Source organism: Marmota monax, unplaced genomic scaffold (assembly GCF_021218885.2).
Source record: "Marmota monax isolate L192 unplaced genomic scaffold, Marmota_monax_Labrador192_F-V1.1 WCK01_AAM20220418_F8-fsc00133, whole genome shotgun sequence".
NCBI lineage: Eukaryota > Metazoa > Chordata > Mammalia > Rodentia > Sciuridae > Marmota > Marmota monax.
Window position 1 is genome coordinate 2,543,233 of NW_026694821.1, and position 18,394 is coordinate 2,561,626.

General features: G+C 45.3%; 1 protein-coding gene across 1 annotated transcript in view; it reads left to right on the plus strand.

The window, feature by feature from the left end:
- The window catches only part of Wipf3 (WAS/WASL interacting protein family member 3), an 89,916-nt gene that overhangs the window by 58,739 nt on the left and 12,783 nt on the right, over positions 1–18,394 (plus strand). The window contains exons 3-7 of the mRNA XM_046426063.1: positions 4,436–4,568; positions 6,915–7,046; positions 10,141–10,890; positions 14,091–14,240; positions 15,036–15,137. Coding sequence (XP_046282019.1) covers positions 4,436–4,568; positions 6,915–7,046; positions 10,141–10,890; positions 14,091–14,240; positions 15,036–15,137 — 1,267 coding nt within the window. The remainder of the gene's footprint in view (positions 1–4,435; positions 4,569–6,914; positions 7,047–10,140; positions 10,891–14,090; positions 14,241–15,035; positions 15,138–18,394) is intronic.

Genomic DNA, 18,394 nt, shown 5'->3' on the forward strand with positions numbered 1-18,394 from the left:
GGCTGCTGACACAGGTCTGTGTCAAGTGTGAGAAGGGGTAGGCTGAGGGCTGGGTGATGAGCAGGCCACGTGCCTGGAAACCGGGCACTGCTATTAGTTTAACAGCCACCACGGAGACTGCGAGACTGAAACCATGTTAGGCTGACTGGGTTTAGATCATCTTTGAGAGCAATAACCTGCTTGATTTGGGTCAACTGGCGAGATTTTTATTAGCATTTGTCACAAAAACCAGGATCAGACAGATGCAGGAATGGCATATGGTGGCAAGGTGGCAAATAACAGGGGACGTGCATTTCAAACAGTATCGTGGCTGACTCATTTGTTGGAATGACAAGCCCTTATAAATGCAGAGACCTTATAACTTATCCAGATAAGAAGAAAGGCCCCTCGCCAATTTCATCTGACTCTTGGCTCTGTTAGTGCTGTCATTTGATGTCGGTGCTTCTAATCTTCTTACTGGCTCACTTCAGGTTTTCCATCTTTACACCGAAGGGAATGAGCTAATGTGCATATTTTGCATCTTTTCGGATCCTGGGCTATTTCTTTTGTAGCTTGTTGTAGGGAAACTGAGTGAACCAAAGCTTCATGTGGAACCAAGTCGATCTTCATACTCAATAATGTTGTTAACATTAGTTATCTTTGAAATGATGGCTTGTTTTTGTTTTTTGGTGTAAATAGTTGCAGTGGGAAAAGTGTCCAGGCATGGCTTTCTTTCCCTTTATGATATTTTTAGTATAGTTACCAGTGATCAGGATTTGCATAGAATAAAACAGCCAGGACTCTTCCCTCCTGTTACTGCATCCCGTAACCACAGTAACAAGAATTCACAGAGTTGTAGAAGATTTTTTTGAAAAGGAAATTATGGATAAATATTAAGGATGGAGTAAGAACTTATCTCATTGGGTACTATGATCTTCAATGTGAGAATGAATACATCCTCTTGTAGAAAACCTATTATGTCCAGATATATATGGACGCCTTAGTTATGCAGTTCATAATTCTTCTGTGCCTCACTGTAGAGGAGAAGGTGGAAGGATACCAGGTGAGGGGGAGCCCTCTAGAGGACAATCACCAAAGCAGACACTGGAGCAGGAAAAAACTAGAAGTAAAGGAGAAGGAATGTTAAATTTAGGGCAGATCTGAACTGATGGTGTAAAGGTAATGTGACTTGCCATGTGCTTCTGCTGATGTTGTGGTGGAGCAAAATGGTGACTTTAGCAGTTTAAGAGCTGCCAGGCTGTGGTTTTGCACACTGACCCACAGCATCTCTACATAGTGACATTTAACCATAGAAGCTTGCAGCGGCTAGCAGGTACCTCTCACTGAAAACAACAGTAGCAGAAGCAGGAAACAAAGCAACAGGGACAAAACAATCCCTTAGTGCAGTAAAAGTCCCTAAGTGTATGAGCTAAGAGTCCCTAGGCTGTTGACAAGCTTGCACCCATTTACAAAATGTAGACTGCACCCTCCAATAGAATTGCACCAACTCCCTTGCCTTGATATACCCAAAACTTGCTTATAAGGGGCTGGGGTTGTAGCTCAGTGGCAGAGCACTTGCCTCAAATGTGTGAGGCCCTGGGTTTAATCCCCAACACCACATTAAAAAAAAGTAAACAAAACTTGCTTATATACCAGTGTAAAAACCATGCTGTACTCAGGGCTCAGACTTTGAGAATTATCCCTCTGGGCTCTGGTGCTACTAATAAAGTATTGCTGCCAGTTGCTGTTGGTGTCCTGACCCTCATTTCCTGCCACAATGTAGAACATATTTATTAACAAATTGGTCATATAGCATCATCAGGGATTTTATTGATGCATGTGCTAAGTAGGTACTAAAATAAAAATCATTATTTCCACTCAGCGTAATTCACAGCCCTAACCTGCAACACCTGGGATAGGCAAGGTCAGGAAGTGGGGTGCATTGTGGTAATAAATAGGAAATTGAGGGTGAGCTGGATGAGGGGACCCCTCTCCCAGGGGTAGTGACAGGTAGGGTTTTCTCTGCATTCCAGGTGCTTCTTTAAATGGAAAAATGTGCCTTATAAACCCTGACCTGAGTTGGGCCATGAATATCATTATAACTCACTGCTGTTTATCTTATGCCCAGGAAGAAATTGATGAAGCACTTCCTCTCCTGTGTCCCTGACCATAATACACATAAGATTGTAATACCAAATTTATACCAAAAAAAATAATACCCTCTTGGCAAGGGTTTTAGTATTTCTGTTGATCCCTTACTTATAAATAAAATGAAAGAAGAGTTTAAAAATCTTAAACTTTGCAGAGCAAAATGACTTCTGACATCAATGGTTTTAGAGGATATTTTTAGAACATGTTGTATGGGAAATATCCTGCTGTCTGTGTGCAGTTAGATATTCATAGTATACATATCTCTGTCTATATCTAAATCTATCCAACCAATTAGGGTTGGGCCACTTGCTCACAGGTGCCTTAATGACCATCATTCATAAGCCCATCTCAAAAATCATGTTTGTAGGAAATAAGATCCAGACAGTGAAGCTCATACCTGTCAAAACCAGCATAAGATTCATAACCTGAGCTTAGTCAGCCAATGAAAATATGGACTCAGCACATTTAAGCCCAAACCACAGTGGCCTTCACTTCTAGTCTGAGACACTACAGGGCCCCTGAGTTTCTAGTCAGCAAGCCTGCTTTGCCCTTTGTTGAAGAGAAAATAGTGATAGCAAGGATTTATAAATTCCAGGTACATGTCAGGGGCCCTCCTGGATCTCACATCTTCCCTGAAGACTGCTGGGCTCATACATGTGGCCATATCTGAACCCTCTGTGGTCTTCCTCTCTATGGGACTCAATGGGTGCTCTATCGTGTAATAGGTTGGCTAAACTCCCTGTGTGTCCATGACCCTGGCACATGTGCATGCCCTTGAGAGCAAGGACAATGTCTTACACCTCCTAAGTGTAGTTCACACCTGTATTCATTCATCTGCACAGAAAATAGTTATTGAACCTATTTGAGGCCAGGTCCTGTTCTACTCTTTGAGGATATACTAATAGAGAGTCTTTGGGGTTAATGAACATAAAACTCATAGCCAGAACCATGGAAAGATAACTATAAACTTGTAGGCCCTGATAAATGTGACAGAGGAAAATGAAATATAACGCTCTAAGACAGAAGAGTTCATGATCTTATTTAAATTTGGGAGCAGAAAAGACTCCAAAATGATAATATTTAAACTGAAACACAAAGAAACATAGTCTTTTCTTCAGTAGGGACTAAGAAGTATTTCTTGCCTTGAAAAGTGTTTAACGGTCTCTAAAGTCACATGGCATTAACGTCCTAAGTGCAGCGAATCTCCATGGCTGTGTCTCCCAGTGCAGCCTCTCCCTCCCCTTTTGCCAACTTCCCACACCTTTTATCTGGAAGGAAAGCAGTTGGATCTCAGGACTACTTGCAGAATTAGGACAAAGTTGTTCTTGCTAAGATACTTATGAAGCATTTCAGCAGTCTCTAAGACACATAAACTCAAGATGGCATGTGACCTTGATCACTGGTGTTGCAAAGTAAAAAGTATGTGGCCTTCAGGATTCAGCCCATTTAGAGTTGAATCCCAAACCCGTGACCTCCAAGAGATGATTTCATAGACTCAGTTTCTTCCTCCTGTGAAAGGGAGGACAAGGTCTCTTGAAACTCACAAGGATTCGTGAAGACTGATGTGACACATCCAGGCACAGAGCTAGCAGTCACTCAGTCACTATAGTCCTGCCCCACCTTTCTCTGAACCCTCTGGGCCCCAGTTTCTGTGGAACCCCGCGGTTCTTCTCTCTGCTCCAAAAATCACGTGAAGATTGCTATCACTTCCCTCAAAACCGCTCCCAGAGTCCAAATTGGCTTCAGTTAAGAGATGTAACAGGCCCATGATGGGCCACCTGGGCCCTAACCTTGGAAAGATGTGACCACCAAAGGATGAGCAACACCTCAGTACTGCTCAGAGTAGTCTAGAGCCAAATGGCGCAGGAGCATCTCCCATCCACAAGGTAGGGGCAGTCTAGGATTTGGTCCAGGGGTAACCTAGGGACACCAGGTAGAGTGGTCATTCAGAACCTGGAAGCAGGAAGTAGGGACGCACAGATGGAAGCCCAAATGTGTGGGTGCAGCTTACCAGGAAGGGGGGAAAGGGGCTATGATTGAGGGCTCCTTGAGGCCTCCAGGACTTTATGCACAAGATGGGCACTTGGCTTGAGGCTTCTAAAAGAAAGAGTCCATTCTAGGCTTCAGGAAGAGAGGTGTGGGCGAGGCTGAGGCAGTCTTCAGTGATAGCTGCAGGTAACCGCCTGGACGAGAGGTCAGCTTTGGGGAGGGGGTATGGAAGTAGGAGAGCTCCCAGCAGTCAGGCCGCTCTGCTCCTCTGTGAATGTTACATTCAATTATAGTCAAACCTCTTCTTCTTTTACAGGTCAGCACTGACACTTCAGGCTTGAGGAAGCCAGATCCGAAAGGTCGGAGTGCCCTGTTGGCTGATATCCAGCAAGGAACTCGCCTGCGAAAAGTCACACAGATCAATGACCGCAGTGCCCCACAAATCGAGAGTAAGCAAGCAGTTCAATCAGGCCTACCGCAAACCCAGGGCAGGGGCACAGGGCAGGGCACAGCCACAGTCCCCTGGCTGGGTTGCATTTGTGATGCAGGACACACCAGGCCATCTCAGACCTGCTCAGTGGACAGGCAGATGGGCAAGAGAGTGAGATGTTTTAGAGTGCATCTTCCATCACTTTTCAAAGGCTAAAAGTTAAAAAACAAAACAAAGCAAAAACCCCATGGTGGTTTAACTTTTTTATTCATTGTATAAAATACATATAACACAATTTACCAATTTTACCATTTTAAAACCTTTAGCGGCATTTACTATATCCACAATGTTGTTGGAACCATTCCCTCTAACTAGTTCCAGAACATTTTTATTACCCCAAAAAGAAAATCCCGCACTCATTAACAGTCACTCCATTCCTCCCAGCCCAGCCCCTGGCAGCCACTAACCTACTTTCTGTCTCTATGGATGAGCTTATTCTGGTTATTTCATAGGAATGGAATCATGTCCTCTGTGGCCTTTTGGTGACTGGCTTCTCTCAGGCCAGCATTTTCAAGCTCCATCCATAATACAGTATGTGTCAGTACTTCAGCCTTCTCACACAGTTTCATCTTATGGATGTACCACATTTTGTGTGTCCATCATGGGGTAACATAAAGATCCCTTACCCTGTGCCAACATAGTCCTCAAACTTAACTATAGACGACAAAGCTCTCAACATTAAAAAAAAAAAATGGAGTTTTTGTTTTTCACAAGGAAAAAGATGTGTTCAAAATTCTATCTCACAAGATCCTATGACTGCAGCCTTCTGTCTTCCAGAACATAATAGGAGCCTGTGTGCAGGTCAGATAACTCATGTTGAATTCTGCTTCTGCCACCAGGCAAATCAAGGGGCCTCTTGTTGTTTTTTGTTGTTGTTGTTGTTTGTTTTTTGTTTTGGTACTAGGAATGAAACACAGGCTCTGCCACTGAACTACACCCCTATACACCCCAAGCCCCAGGGAACTTCTTTGAGGCTCAGTTAGCTCATCTGCAAAATGAAGGAGATAATAATACCTGTTCTTTTTTCTACAGTGGGGTACTGTTCAGATTATGGAAGATTGAATTATTTAATAATGTAAGGTATTGGGTCTTTATATACTTTGCAATGATGTGCATGATGGTCCTAAAGCTAGTCCTAAAAACATAATTGTATCTCATATGATAACACACAAAGACACTTTTTTTGAGGGGGGCAGTACTGGGGATTGAACTCAGGGGCACTCAACCACAGAGCCACATCTCCAGCCCTATTGTGTATTTAATTATTTAGAGACAGGGACTCAATGAGTTGTGTAGCACCTCACTTTTGCTGAGGCTGGCTTAGAACACACGATCCTCCTGCCTCAGCCTCCTGAGAGGATGGGATTACAGACATGCAGCACCACACCCAGCCAAAGACATGTTTTTAAAAAAGCGTTTTCAAAATTGATTATAATATAAATTAGTTTCCATTTAGACCCACTGTCTACTTGGCTACGCTCAATTAACAAATTAATCCATTTTGTTGGAACACCCACTTCATATTGACTCCAAAAAGTAATGTATATTAATACTCAGAATAATCTGTCTACTTTCAGCCACCAGTAGGCACTGTGTCCTAACTTCTCCCTGCATAATAGCTTCAGGCTATAAATACATTCTGTCAGTGATTTTTGCCTCCACTGAATATCTTTTCAGGTTCTGCAATTGGTAATCACACACATCTCAAAGGCTAGAGTTAGTGATGTCCAAGCTTTCAGGCTTCCTACAGAAGAAGAAGTTTAGGGAATCATAGGGTGGGCCCAGTGTCTAAGAACCCAGGAGAAGGAAAATTCTGAAGCAGAAATCATTGCAGACCTTCACTTCCTGGTTGTAGTTCTGGTCAACCCCCTGTGGACAGCAAGTTAAGATGGTGCGCCGAATCAAATCCATAGGTTTTCTTTGTCTAGTCTTCCCAATGCCAAGCTGCGAATAGGACCAACTCTACACCTGCTGTGTTCAGGTTTTCTAATTTGCAGTGTACTGCTGATTCCCCATCAGCATCCAGCAAATGGGTAGAATTCAGGTCCCTTTATTTGGTCGCCTTTCAGGGTGGTTGGCCACAAATGGTTAGCTCTTTGACAGGGCTGGAGAGGGCAGCAGACATATATAGGCACATGAGTCTGCAGAGTATCAAGGCAGAGGGCACCTGGGGAAGATGCTGAGTGCAAGGGCGACACTGGAAAGAGGACAATGGGACACTGCTGAGACGGTGTCAAACCCCAGAGTGAGAAGGAACTGCTCAGCTCTACTCACACATCTTCACCACTTGCTCTTCTCTTTGAAGGTTCAAAAGCAAGCAACAAAGAAGGAGGAGGCTCTGCCAACTCCCGAGGAGGAAACACACCCCCAGTCCTGGGAGATCTCTTCGCTGGTGGCTTTCCTGTGTTGCGACCAGCAGGCCAGAGGGATGTAGCAGGTAAGGAAAAGTTTGACTAGCTACATCATAGTCTAAATCTCCTTAACTCGTGGAACCAACTGGGCAATCCACATGTGCCCAGTTGGTTCCACATGTGCCCAGGAACATGTGTTTTATAAACAGTCATGTTAGAGATCATGTATTTGGAAAGTTAAACACTGGAACTTTCTAAAGCACAGAATTGTTCATGAGGAATCTTTCAAATCATCATCCTAACTAAATTGTTGTAATAATTGAAGAGCAACTTGTATTATTTAGCAATGGTGTAATGGTTGCCCAGACAGAAGGTGCAAATCATAACAGATCATCATAATGACATCACTGTGGCCTCACTAGAGATGCATGAGTTGTAATGGTTTTCATTCAGTGTATCAATTAGGCATTGCTATGTAACAGAACACAGAAACTTAAGAGTTTTAAATGACCATTTATTATTTAGCCTATAATTCTGTGGGTTAGCAATGTGGAATGATCTCAGCTCTACTCCCTCAGCATCTGCAAATCTGCGGGTTAGGTAGGTGGCTTTCCTTTATCTTAGATTTCTCCTGTTTTTCCTGTCTCTGAGGCTCAGGCTTGACTCACCTCAGGCTTGACTCACAACTGGCTTGACTCACCTCAGGTCCACGTGGTCTCTCAGTCTCCAGCAGGCTGCTCAAGGGCTTGTTATCATGGTGGTGGCAAGGCTCCAAAATAAAAGGAAGATGTGTATAAAGTCCCTTGAGGCTTAGTCTTGGAAGCTACTGAGAAGTAACTTGGAAGGCTAGGAAGTGTTAATTCCTATCACATCCAAAGCAAGTGACAAAGATGTGGAAATAGACTTCATCTCTTGATATCATATTCAATCATTTTAAAAGATTATGTTAATAGTCAATCATATTCAAAGATTACAGAATTAGGCATGAGAGGGTAATTGAGGCCATTACTACAATCAGTCTACTGCAGTTATGTGTGCTTTAGCGGGCACTGGATGTTTTAAAACTTTTACATTCAAATTGGGTATATATATAGTAGAAAAAAGTGTTTTCCTACTGTTGTGCTCTTTAGCCAACAAGCTGAATAAACTCCAGGGGTATCACTGACCCAGGGACTGTCAGGCTCCAAATATTCCTGGTACCTGATCCTCCACCACGTGAGCAGGAAACAGAGGCGATTTTGTACTCTTAACAGACTCACTTTCAGGGTTTTTGAATCTTGGATTCACGATGTTTTCAATCATTTTAAAAGTTTGGATTGGTTATTCAAGAGTAGGCTCTGTTCTGCTTTTTAAATTTATGATTCTTTTAAATTTCACTTGGCAATTGGGCATCTAGGTAGACCCTGACTTATTTAGGGAGCTGCCTGGGTTTTCTGTCATCATCTCTGTGTACTATGGGAACAGGTTTCAGAACTTTTAGGCTGGATTCTCTGTGCTGATCCCTGCCCTAGACATCATATAAAACATAGATCTTGTCCCTGAAAAGACCAGGTAGGGCTTTCTACTCCTGGGCATAGGCAGCCAGCTGTTCTGGCACCTGAAATTAAGTTAATTCCTCAGGACAAAGATATGTCTTCCAGAATCTCCTCAAAGAAAATCTTCAATACAGGGATGACATCATCACTTGCCTTAAGAACAACCAAGCTCTAGTAGTATTGCCCAGGTGACTGTCACATCATAGCCAGAGGGCCACCAGTGCAAAAACCCAGATACCATACTCCTGCCCACTTATCTTCTTCCCCCAGGGGCACTTCTTCTATGCCTTTGGCCTGGCTTTTGACATCAAGTCCTTCAGGAATGATTTGTAACCAGTTTGGGGAAACTCTGGAAATTCATATGGGATGAAAAACCCCAGAACCCCTCAATAGACACTGGAGTTTATAATATGAAACAAAAGCTGCCCCTATGCTGCAGCACTCAGGAAGTTGTATGTGTGAGAAGCAAGCATTTTTTTCAAGTGTTTTCCACATATTGCCATATAAAATATAGGGGTAGTGAAATAGGGGAAAGTGTGTTCCCCAGAACTCCTTTAAGGGAGGACTATATTTGGAATAAATATTTGAATATGCCTCCTGAAAGGAGAGTGACATTCCCTCTGACAGTGACCTCTCTTAAAATCATATTTAAACAATGATTGCAGAACTTCAGTGTATTAAGCAGGAAGACAAAATTTTTTTCTCCTTAGCAAGAGGCAAGGGAGGGGGAAGACGAGAATCAGCACTGTGGTGCAAGGTTATATCAAGAGTCAGAGCTCCCTCCAAGGACCCTATATCCATCCCAATCCTCCATAAAGTTCACCAAACACAAACGAGCAATTTGTTGTTACCCCTGAGTTTAAGAGTTATTGGATTTCAATGATGTGGTTGGGCTGGGGTTGTGGCTCAGTGGTAGAGCGTTTGTCTAGCATGTATGAGGCCCTGGGTTCGATCCTAGGCACCACATGAAAATAAATAAATAAAATAAAAGTACTGTGTCCAACTACAACTAAAATATACATATATTTTTAAATGATGTGGTGAAAGAGACACATAGAGGATGAGAAATTCAGAGATCAGGAAAAAGTCAGGCCTTTGAAAATTAGAGTAAGTTTTTGGGAAAGAGGGCTTTGAACTTCTAGAGGCCAGGTAACTAGGAGGTTCAAGGTCATTGGACCTGGAATGTGGAGGACAAGTGTTTCCCTGCTGATTTCCCTTATGTATTCAGGGAATCATGAATTTTATGTTTGCAATATAGAAACAAAGGATGTCCTTGTTCATAAAATGCTAGCAGTGAGGAAAACCTCCCTAGCCAGGTGTTTGGGCTTGGTATACCTAAGGATCCAAACTAGAGCAAAAGGGCAACTGCACCTGGCGGTAATGGTGAATGAATGTGAGGGGTCTTGAGATGGGGAAGGGCACAGGTCAGAGCAGTCCTGCGTCCTGGGCTGGATATGAGAAGGCTATTGGCAGGTGAGAACAGAATAGTAAGATTAGGGTCTGACCTGGGCTTGTCTGGAAGGACAGCTCCTTGATGCTCAGAAGGACCTTGGCGCTCGTCCAGCTGGTCCCAAGCGCCACCCACGCACTTGAGCTTCTTCCTTTCTCTGTTGTTGAGCTAACCCAGAATTTGTTTCATTTCTAGGTGGCAAGACAGGGCAGGCCCCTGGTTCTCGAGCGCCTTCTCCCCGGCTTCCCACCAAAACCATTAGTGGCCCGCTTAACCCCCCTGCATCTCCCAGGCTAGGCAATGCTTCTGAGGCCCAAGGCGCTGCCAGGATAGTCCCTCCTCGCCCCAATGTGCCCGCCCCACCTCCACCTCCTCCGCCCCTACCTCCACCTCTACCACCGTCTTCCCCCACCAAGGCCTCGCTGGTGTCCCCACCCGGCCTACCGACCAAAGGGAGCTCTCCTGCCATTGCACCCACTGTCCCCTGCCCTCCTCCGCCTCCACCTCCGCCACTTCCTCCGACTCCACCCCCTCTGCCCCCGGCCTCCCTACTCAGTGACAAGGCAGTGAGGCCTCAGCTGGCCCCCTTGCACCTCCCGCCCATCCCGCCCCCGCTCCCTCTCCTCCCACCCTGTGGGTATCCAGGACTCAATGAGGAGCCTGCCAGCCCCGCCCAAGAGGTGCCAGAGCCTCCCGCCCCGCCGCCGCCGCCCCCTCCGCCGCCCCCACTCCCCCTGTATGCTTCCTGTTCGCCCAGGGCTTCGGTGCCAGCGCCTCCCTTGCCAGGCGCTAACAACAGCAGCGAAACCCCTCCCCCGCTGCCCCCCAAGTCCCCCAGCTTCCAGGCCCAACAGCAGAAGGCCAGCGCGCAGGGCTTGCCCGCACCACCTGGCCCTCTGGGACCTCAGCCGCTCCTGCAGAAGAGGAGGATCTGCAGAGGCCCAGGTAAAGCAGCCCAGTCCGCGGAACCCCGTACAAACCGTGGGATGGTTCCAATCTCAGAATCTTGTTTTAGTTCAGAGCTACTCAGTGCCTCTGGGTAGAACCTTGTCCCTCTAAGGGACTTTATTGTTGGAAGTTTTCATTTTAGAGACGCAAACCAAGGGCGAGGGGGATTGAGAGACTTGTCCCAGATCCTGCAGAAGGTAAGGGAGGGATTCTGGCCATGATCCTCTTGCCATCACTGGCTGGGACCCTGGACAACCACCTAGCTGTCTGTGCGTCCTTCTCTGTAAGATGGGGACAGCAATCTTTCTACCTCCTGGGGTTGTTGTAAAGATGGAGGCCTTGTATGTGTTGCGCTTGGAACAGGGAATAGCAAGTGAGCTCTAGAGAAGGCTTTTGTTTTTGCTATGGACTTTCTATCTCCAGATCTACTCCTCGGGTGGGGCTTGTTTCCCAGCCCAGGTCTCTGGTTTAGTCTTCTCTTGAATTATTCCAGTCTGGCTCCCAGCCTGAATCTTCACTGGCCATCAGCAGATTGGATTCACATTCTGCCTTTTGGGAGGTTCTCAGCTGACTGGAGAAAACAGGGCCTGTATCTTTAGCCAAAAAGCAAAAATAATTCTTCACGTACAGAGCAGAGAGGATTGTGAATTGTTGATGGCTCATGACTTACTTCACTGGTCCCTGTAGTGGTAGACTTCATGCACTGTTGACGCCTTTCCACACAGAAGGTACCACCACACATCCACACACACCTGCATTCACACACACAACTCAAACACAACTACAAGCACTCTCTCAGCCTTACACACAAACACCCTAATAAATGCATACTCCATACACACACCCGTATACATACACAATTAACACATATACAACTCCCCACACACACATATCCATGCATATATTTTTTTTCTGTCAGTAAATCTCTTGATGCAGAGAGTTTCTTAAATGTATTTCCTTAAATTAAAAACAATGCCAGCTTATTGTGGAGCAAATAGAAATAATATCGCCTAGAGATGAAAACTGTCATTTGGATGTCATTTTCATTTTTTTCTGAATACATGTACGTTTACATGCTTAATACCACTTTGTACTTACAATTTTGTATTTTTATTTAATACTATATTAAAAGCAGTTTTGTCAAATTATTAAAATGTATAAGTAAATTTAAATGATAGTGGGTACATACATTTAAGTTGATTCCCTGTTTTTGTTATTATGAATAACAGTGTAGGATTTTAGTCTATACTTTGGATATTTTTTATTTTTTTAATTAATTTTTTTTCTTATGTGGTGCTGAATACTTTGGATATTTTTTATTTTTTTAATTAATTTTTTTTTCTTATGTGGTGCTGACGATCAAACCCAGTGGTTCACACAAGCAAGGCAAGCGCTCTACCACTGAGCCACAACCTCAGCCCTATTTGGGATATTTTTTAGAGGATAGGTTCCTAAGAGAGAATTCCTAGCACAAAGGGCAAGAATATTTTTAAGACTGTTGATCAGAAGAGATAAGGTTTTAGTCATTCTTCTTTCAACTGACTGGTCACCAGGAGGCCCAGCATTGAGAGTGGTGAGCCCTTTTGCTATCTGTGATTTTAAATGTCTGTGGTGGAGTGGGAAAAAAACATGTCTTGGATTTGGAGAGTTTTGAGTTCAGATCCTGGATTCCCTACACACTCCTGTGTAATCTGATGCCAGTTACTTGGGTTTTTTGTTTTGTTTTATCTTGACTTTTTTTTTTTTTTAACTCTGACAAGTAGGAATAACGACAGCACCTTTCACAGGGCATTGCTGTGACTATGCGGTGAGGGCCTGAGCATAGCTGGGGCAGCAGCCTGTTTTTTTCCTTCCTTCCTTCTCCTTTCCCACAAGGAGGGGCAAGTTCCCATCCAGAGGACGATCAGCAGTCTCTTTAGCCCTTTAGTCTCCTTGTGGGATCAAATAACTCCTAGGTGCCTAGGAAGAGAAGAGTGAGAGAAAGAAGCCTGGGACAGACCCTTTGGGCAGACCCTGCAGGGAAAGCAGGAGCTCGGAGGGCACCACTCTGCTGCTGCTGCTGCTGCTGCTGCTGGAACCCCCACCTGCTCCAGAAGGCTTGCCTGGCCTCTCCCTTGGTGTCTTTGGACGTGAAACTTGATTTCACATATAAAATGGGGGTAACTTCTACTTCAGCTTAACTTGGGAGAAGGGAAAGAAGTTATAATTGTAAGCAACTAGCACAGGGAACAGTGGTGTACTGGCAAAGTGATGGTGGCAATGTCATTGGGGAAATAAGCAGCAGTAGGGTATATATAATGAGGAGCCAGGACACTGGGCTGTAGACTGCCAAGGGTCCCACAGAATAGCACAGGGAGAGGAAGGAGGAGCCTCTGGCCATTGACCAGGGAAGGCTTGAGGGTGTAGGTTGGATTTGAGTTGGGCCTTGGTGGTCGGGAAGGATCTAGGTTGGACCTGAAGGAGAATAAACAGATTGCAGTGCAGAAGAGCTGGTGGGGGCAGAACCCAGTGGGAGCAAAACCTGAGGGTAGGAACATGCCCCTATGACCCATTCTTCTGGCCTCCCTCTGGGCCCTCACCTAGCAACTACCTTTGCTGTTCCTATCACTCTGCAGTGGGGCCATTCCTTGGGCTGTATCATCTTTCTTTTGGGGGGGGGGATACCTAGAATTGAACTCAGGAGCACTCAACCACTGAGCCACATCTCCAGTCCTATTTTGTATTATATTTAGAGATAGGGTCTCGCTGAGTTGCTTAGCACCTTGCTTTTCCTGAGGCTGGCTTTGAACTCATGATCCTCCTGCCTCAGCCTCTCAAGCTGCTAGGATTACAGGCCTGTCCTACCATGCCCAGAGGGCTGTACCATCTTATAATGAGGGTCATCATTAATATTATCACAACTATGGAGCACTTATTGTATACCACTTGACTGAAATCAACTCATTTAGTCCTCTCAACCCTAGGAGGTATAGGTCCTAGTATTCTCATTTTACGGATAAGAAAACTGAGGCACAGAGAACCTGTTATTTGTCCCAATGAGGGAACTATGATTCAATCTCAGTTTGGCTCAAGCAGTTGCCCTTTTAATCTCTATATCATATTATAGCCAGAGACCTAAATGTCTAATCTCTCACATAAAGTTATAACATCGCTGTCCCCATTCCTAACTCTGAATGCTCTGTCATCTTCCGCATAAGGGACCAGTGGTGGAAAGCTAAATCCACCTCCAGCACCTCCTGCAAGATCACCCACCACAGAGCTTTCAAGCAAGAGCCAGCAGAACCCTGCCTGGACCCCCACCCAGCAGCCCGGAGGTCAGCTACGGAATGGAAGCATGCACATCACCGGTAAGCAGGTGCACACCTGAGGGGCTGGTGCCAGTGAGGAAGTGATTTCCCCTGGCCCCTGGAGAGAGCTTATGTGCTTCCCAGTGAACTGTGGGCTCACACAGATACAGGACAGCCTACAGGGCCTGTGAAATAGGGTTTCTTTTACCACCTTCACTATAGTTCCAGGGCCTACTCTTAGACTTCTGACTCAGATTAGAGAACAGAAAGAAAACCAGCATTTGAATTCTCTCTTTCTGTGTATGTCTCTCTCTCTCCATGGAGACTGAGAGACCAGAGTGATTTGGATAAGGGCAAGGAGTGGGTGGAAGGCCCATGAGGTAGGGGGACAATTGGAGCAAAACTATGGAAGTAGGAAGTTAAAGGCACCTGGAGTTGGATGTGACTGCAACACCTCTGCCCCCCTTCTGTGTGCTAGGCTATGGTCAGACATAAGACCCAGCTCAAAAGGCAGGAGTCAGCCCAGGAAAGGGAGACATGACCACTCCTCTTCTCTCCCCAGGAGCTCACTTCTGCCCCCTTAGGAGCTTCCTTAAGATGTTGGTTGGAGTAGTTTGGTGGGTGATGGGAAATCACTGCTGATCTCACTCTACTTCCCCTCCTCCCAGCTAAGCAGTAAAACTTGAAAGGTGGATGGATGTCTTGGGGGGAATAGCCCTTCTGTCAACACCTTTGCACAGAGCAAGCAAGCAGAACACAGTGCATTTGCTTAGAGTGACGTGTGTTCTCCTGGAGCAATCCAACGTGGGGCCTGCCAGTAACCCAACTAAACTGTACCATTTCCCACATGTGCAGATGACTTCGAGTCTAAATTCACGTTCCATTCTGTGGAAGACTTCCCCCCTCCGGATGAATACAAACCATGCCAGAAGATTTACCCTAGCAAGGTCCCCCGAAGTAAGTACTACCTTGACAAGACTTCTGGCTTTTCCTGACACTCCTAAAGTAGGTGCTCAGTGTGTATTGATTGACCAGAGACTGCCTGCAGGGTGACATCATGATTTTACTGTTCTGCTGCAACGATACAGTGTGTTCATACTTAAGTTTCAGAATATGTATTTGTCCTTGCATATAAGAGTTCACTTGGAGATTTTGTTTTTGTTTTTTTGCACAACACCAGGGTTAACAGGCATCAGATTTGGATACCTAAATTTACCACATATCCCTCTCCTCCTGGGACTTTTTTTTTTTTTTAGTTGTCAGTGGACCTTTATTTTATTTACTTATATGTGGTGCTAAGGATCAAACCCAGGGCCTCACACATGCTAGACAAGTGCTGTCTACCACTGAGCCACAACCCAGTCCCTGGGACTTTTGACTAGGAAGCTAAATGCCCCCAAACAACACTGAAATGGGATACAGAGACTTTACATGAATGTCTGGGAAAGAAATAGAATTCCCCCCAATTCAGAATTCTGACAAATCAGGCAGTGGAAAATATCCTTATGCCAATGGTTCTCAACCATGGCTGGCTGCCCACTGGAATGACCTAGGAGCTTTTAAAAGACCTGAACTCCAGGCTGCCTCTTATCAAAATATCCAGGTGGGACCCAGATGTCACTATTTTTGAGAGCTGCCAGGTGATTCTGGTGTACAATCTAGGTTGAGACTTAGCCAGCCTCCTGCTGACTGAACAGTGTGGTCAGGCTCCAAGAGAGGCTTTAACTCAGCTCACCTGTTCATCCCTGAGAAGAGAGGAGGAGACTGAGGCTGAAATAACAGGGAAGTGAGAGAAAAGTGAGGGTGGGGTACTACCGCACTATGGCTGCTCACTGGTTAAATTGAGCCAATTCTTGTGCAGTGCTGAGCTAGCCGGACTGGACAAGGGGTAGTCGAAGGCAGCAGATTCAACAGTATGGGGTGAGAGTTGGATGTGTTCCTACCCTGTTGCCTAAGTAAGGACCCCGTCGCACTCACCTGAGCACCCTAATGAAAAGTCATCAGAGTCCAGGGCTAGCATGAGACCAGGAATTGGGGACCAGGTTCAGTGGCCCTGTCCTCTCAGAGGGGCATTGGTGAGGTCCCTTCTGCAGAGGAGCAGAGGTGCTCAGCCTGCTCTGGTCAGGGCAGAGGGCTCTCAGCACCAGCCTGGGTAGAGTTCCCTCTTCTGGCTGTTGGACTGCCTGTCAGAGAGAGGGGCCTTGCGTCCTCTTTTAATCACATGTAAATACCATTTTTCTGACTTGAGAGAAAGGGAGTGGATTGTTATAAAGGTAGATGGGGGAGAAATCACATCCCTTTAGCTTTTAAAAAGACTGAAGAGCCAGCAGTTGGAGGAGGCAGGTGCTGCGCGGGTCTCACGTTCCTGCTCAGTTCAGCAAATGTGTGCACACTGCCCTTGCACAGCAGGCACCCTGCAGGCACCAGAGGCTGCAGAGTAAGAAGCAAGGTCCCCACACCACCCTCTGCCATGCACACTCCTGAGAGATGAGTGAGAAGTTAACCGCCATACATGACAGTGTCTTAATGACTTGAGTGTTAGGGGCATTGAGGGGAAGGAGTAGAAGGTGGGGTCACAGTGGCCTAGAGAGAGGGCACTCTTTGCACATGCCCAGGAGAAAGCATGATAGCATGGTGCATTTAGGAACCATAAGTCCCCTATGGTACTTTAGGCATAAGGTGCCTGATTGAGTAAGGCTACACAGGCTACCATAAGTTGGGGAATGTCACTAAATAACATTCTTTTCTCATCTTATGAAATAAGCACAATAATCTTGTGAAATAAGATATCAGTATGAAGACTTAGGGGTCCCCGTTCTCATTGGGCATGACTTAGGAAGTCAGCAATGGCAGACTTCATACAGCCCATGGTGCCTGAGAATTGGAGAGCTACCTCAGCCCCACTCAGCCTGCCCAGCAGGGAGGGCACAGCTGGCAGTCTGTGCTCTATGCCTCATCGCAAGAGAAATGTTTGCCTCAGTGCCCACCTCAAAAGTAATCCCCTGCTGCTCAGAAAGGAACAGAAAAAAAAAATGTCTGCTAAATGAACTAACATCTTACAGACAAGAAAGGGAAATTGCAACTTCAAAAATAAGGTAACTATTTTCGATTGACGTGGCATCAGTGGACATGAAATACTTTGGGAGATTCCCTCAAAATTAAATGAGCATATTCTTGCCATCCTTGTGAATCACAGGGGAGAGCCTTGTTAATGATGTTAGTGTGATCACATTTCTCCGTGCAGTTTTCCTCTCCTCGCTATGGAACTGGTTCCCCAAGATATCGGAGTCTTCATGGTCCAGGAGTCAGTGTTGTTTCTGTGAGACACATGGGTTCTCATGCTCAGGGGTAGCAGTGCTCACTTTGTCTCATCCTGCTTGTTTTCTCTCCCCTTCCTTCTAGAGCGCATGCATGCTAAAGTACACACATACCACAGTACACAAATGCCCTAATATTTAGCTTTTCCAATGGATGTATTCACTGTCTCTGCTCTGCCGTTAATGGCTATTTTTTTTCCCATTGGTAAGATGTTTTTGTCTAGTTATTTAAATATTTTAGTGATGCATTATGTTCTTCAATGATTTAAATATAAAACATATCACCTGTGTTAGTCGCTTTTCCTTTACTGTAATACAATAACCAAGATAATCAATTAAAGAGAGAAAAGACTATTTGGCTTACAATTTCAGAGGTTTCAGTCCATGGTCGACTGGCCCAGTGCTTTTGGGTTTGTGGTAAGGCAGTATCTTATGCAGATGGTGAAGCAAAGCTTGGGGCAGCCAGGGATCAAAAGAGAGAAAGAGACTAGGGTCCATAGTCCCCTTTAAGGGCACACCCCCATGACCTAAGACTTCCCACTAGATTCCACCCCTTAAAGGTCTCCACCAAACCACAGAGCGCCACAGGCCGAGGACCAAGCCTTGAAGACATGGGCCTTTGGGGGACTTTCCAGATCCAACCTATAGCATGACCCATCAATTCCTCTCCTGGGTATAGACCCAAAAGAATTTTAAGCTAGTCTTCAAACAAAGCACTACACTATGAATGCTGTGCAGAAACATTCATAGCAGCATAATTTACAATCACCAAAAAGTGGAAATGACTGATGAATTGATGGACAATGCATGATCATCCTATAATGAGATATGATTCAGCAATAAAAAGGAATGAAGTACTGAGACATGCTAGGGCATGAATGATGCTTGAAAACATTA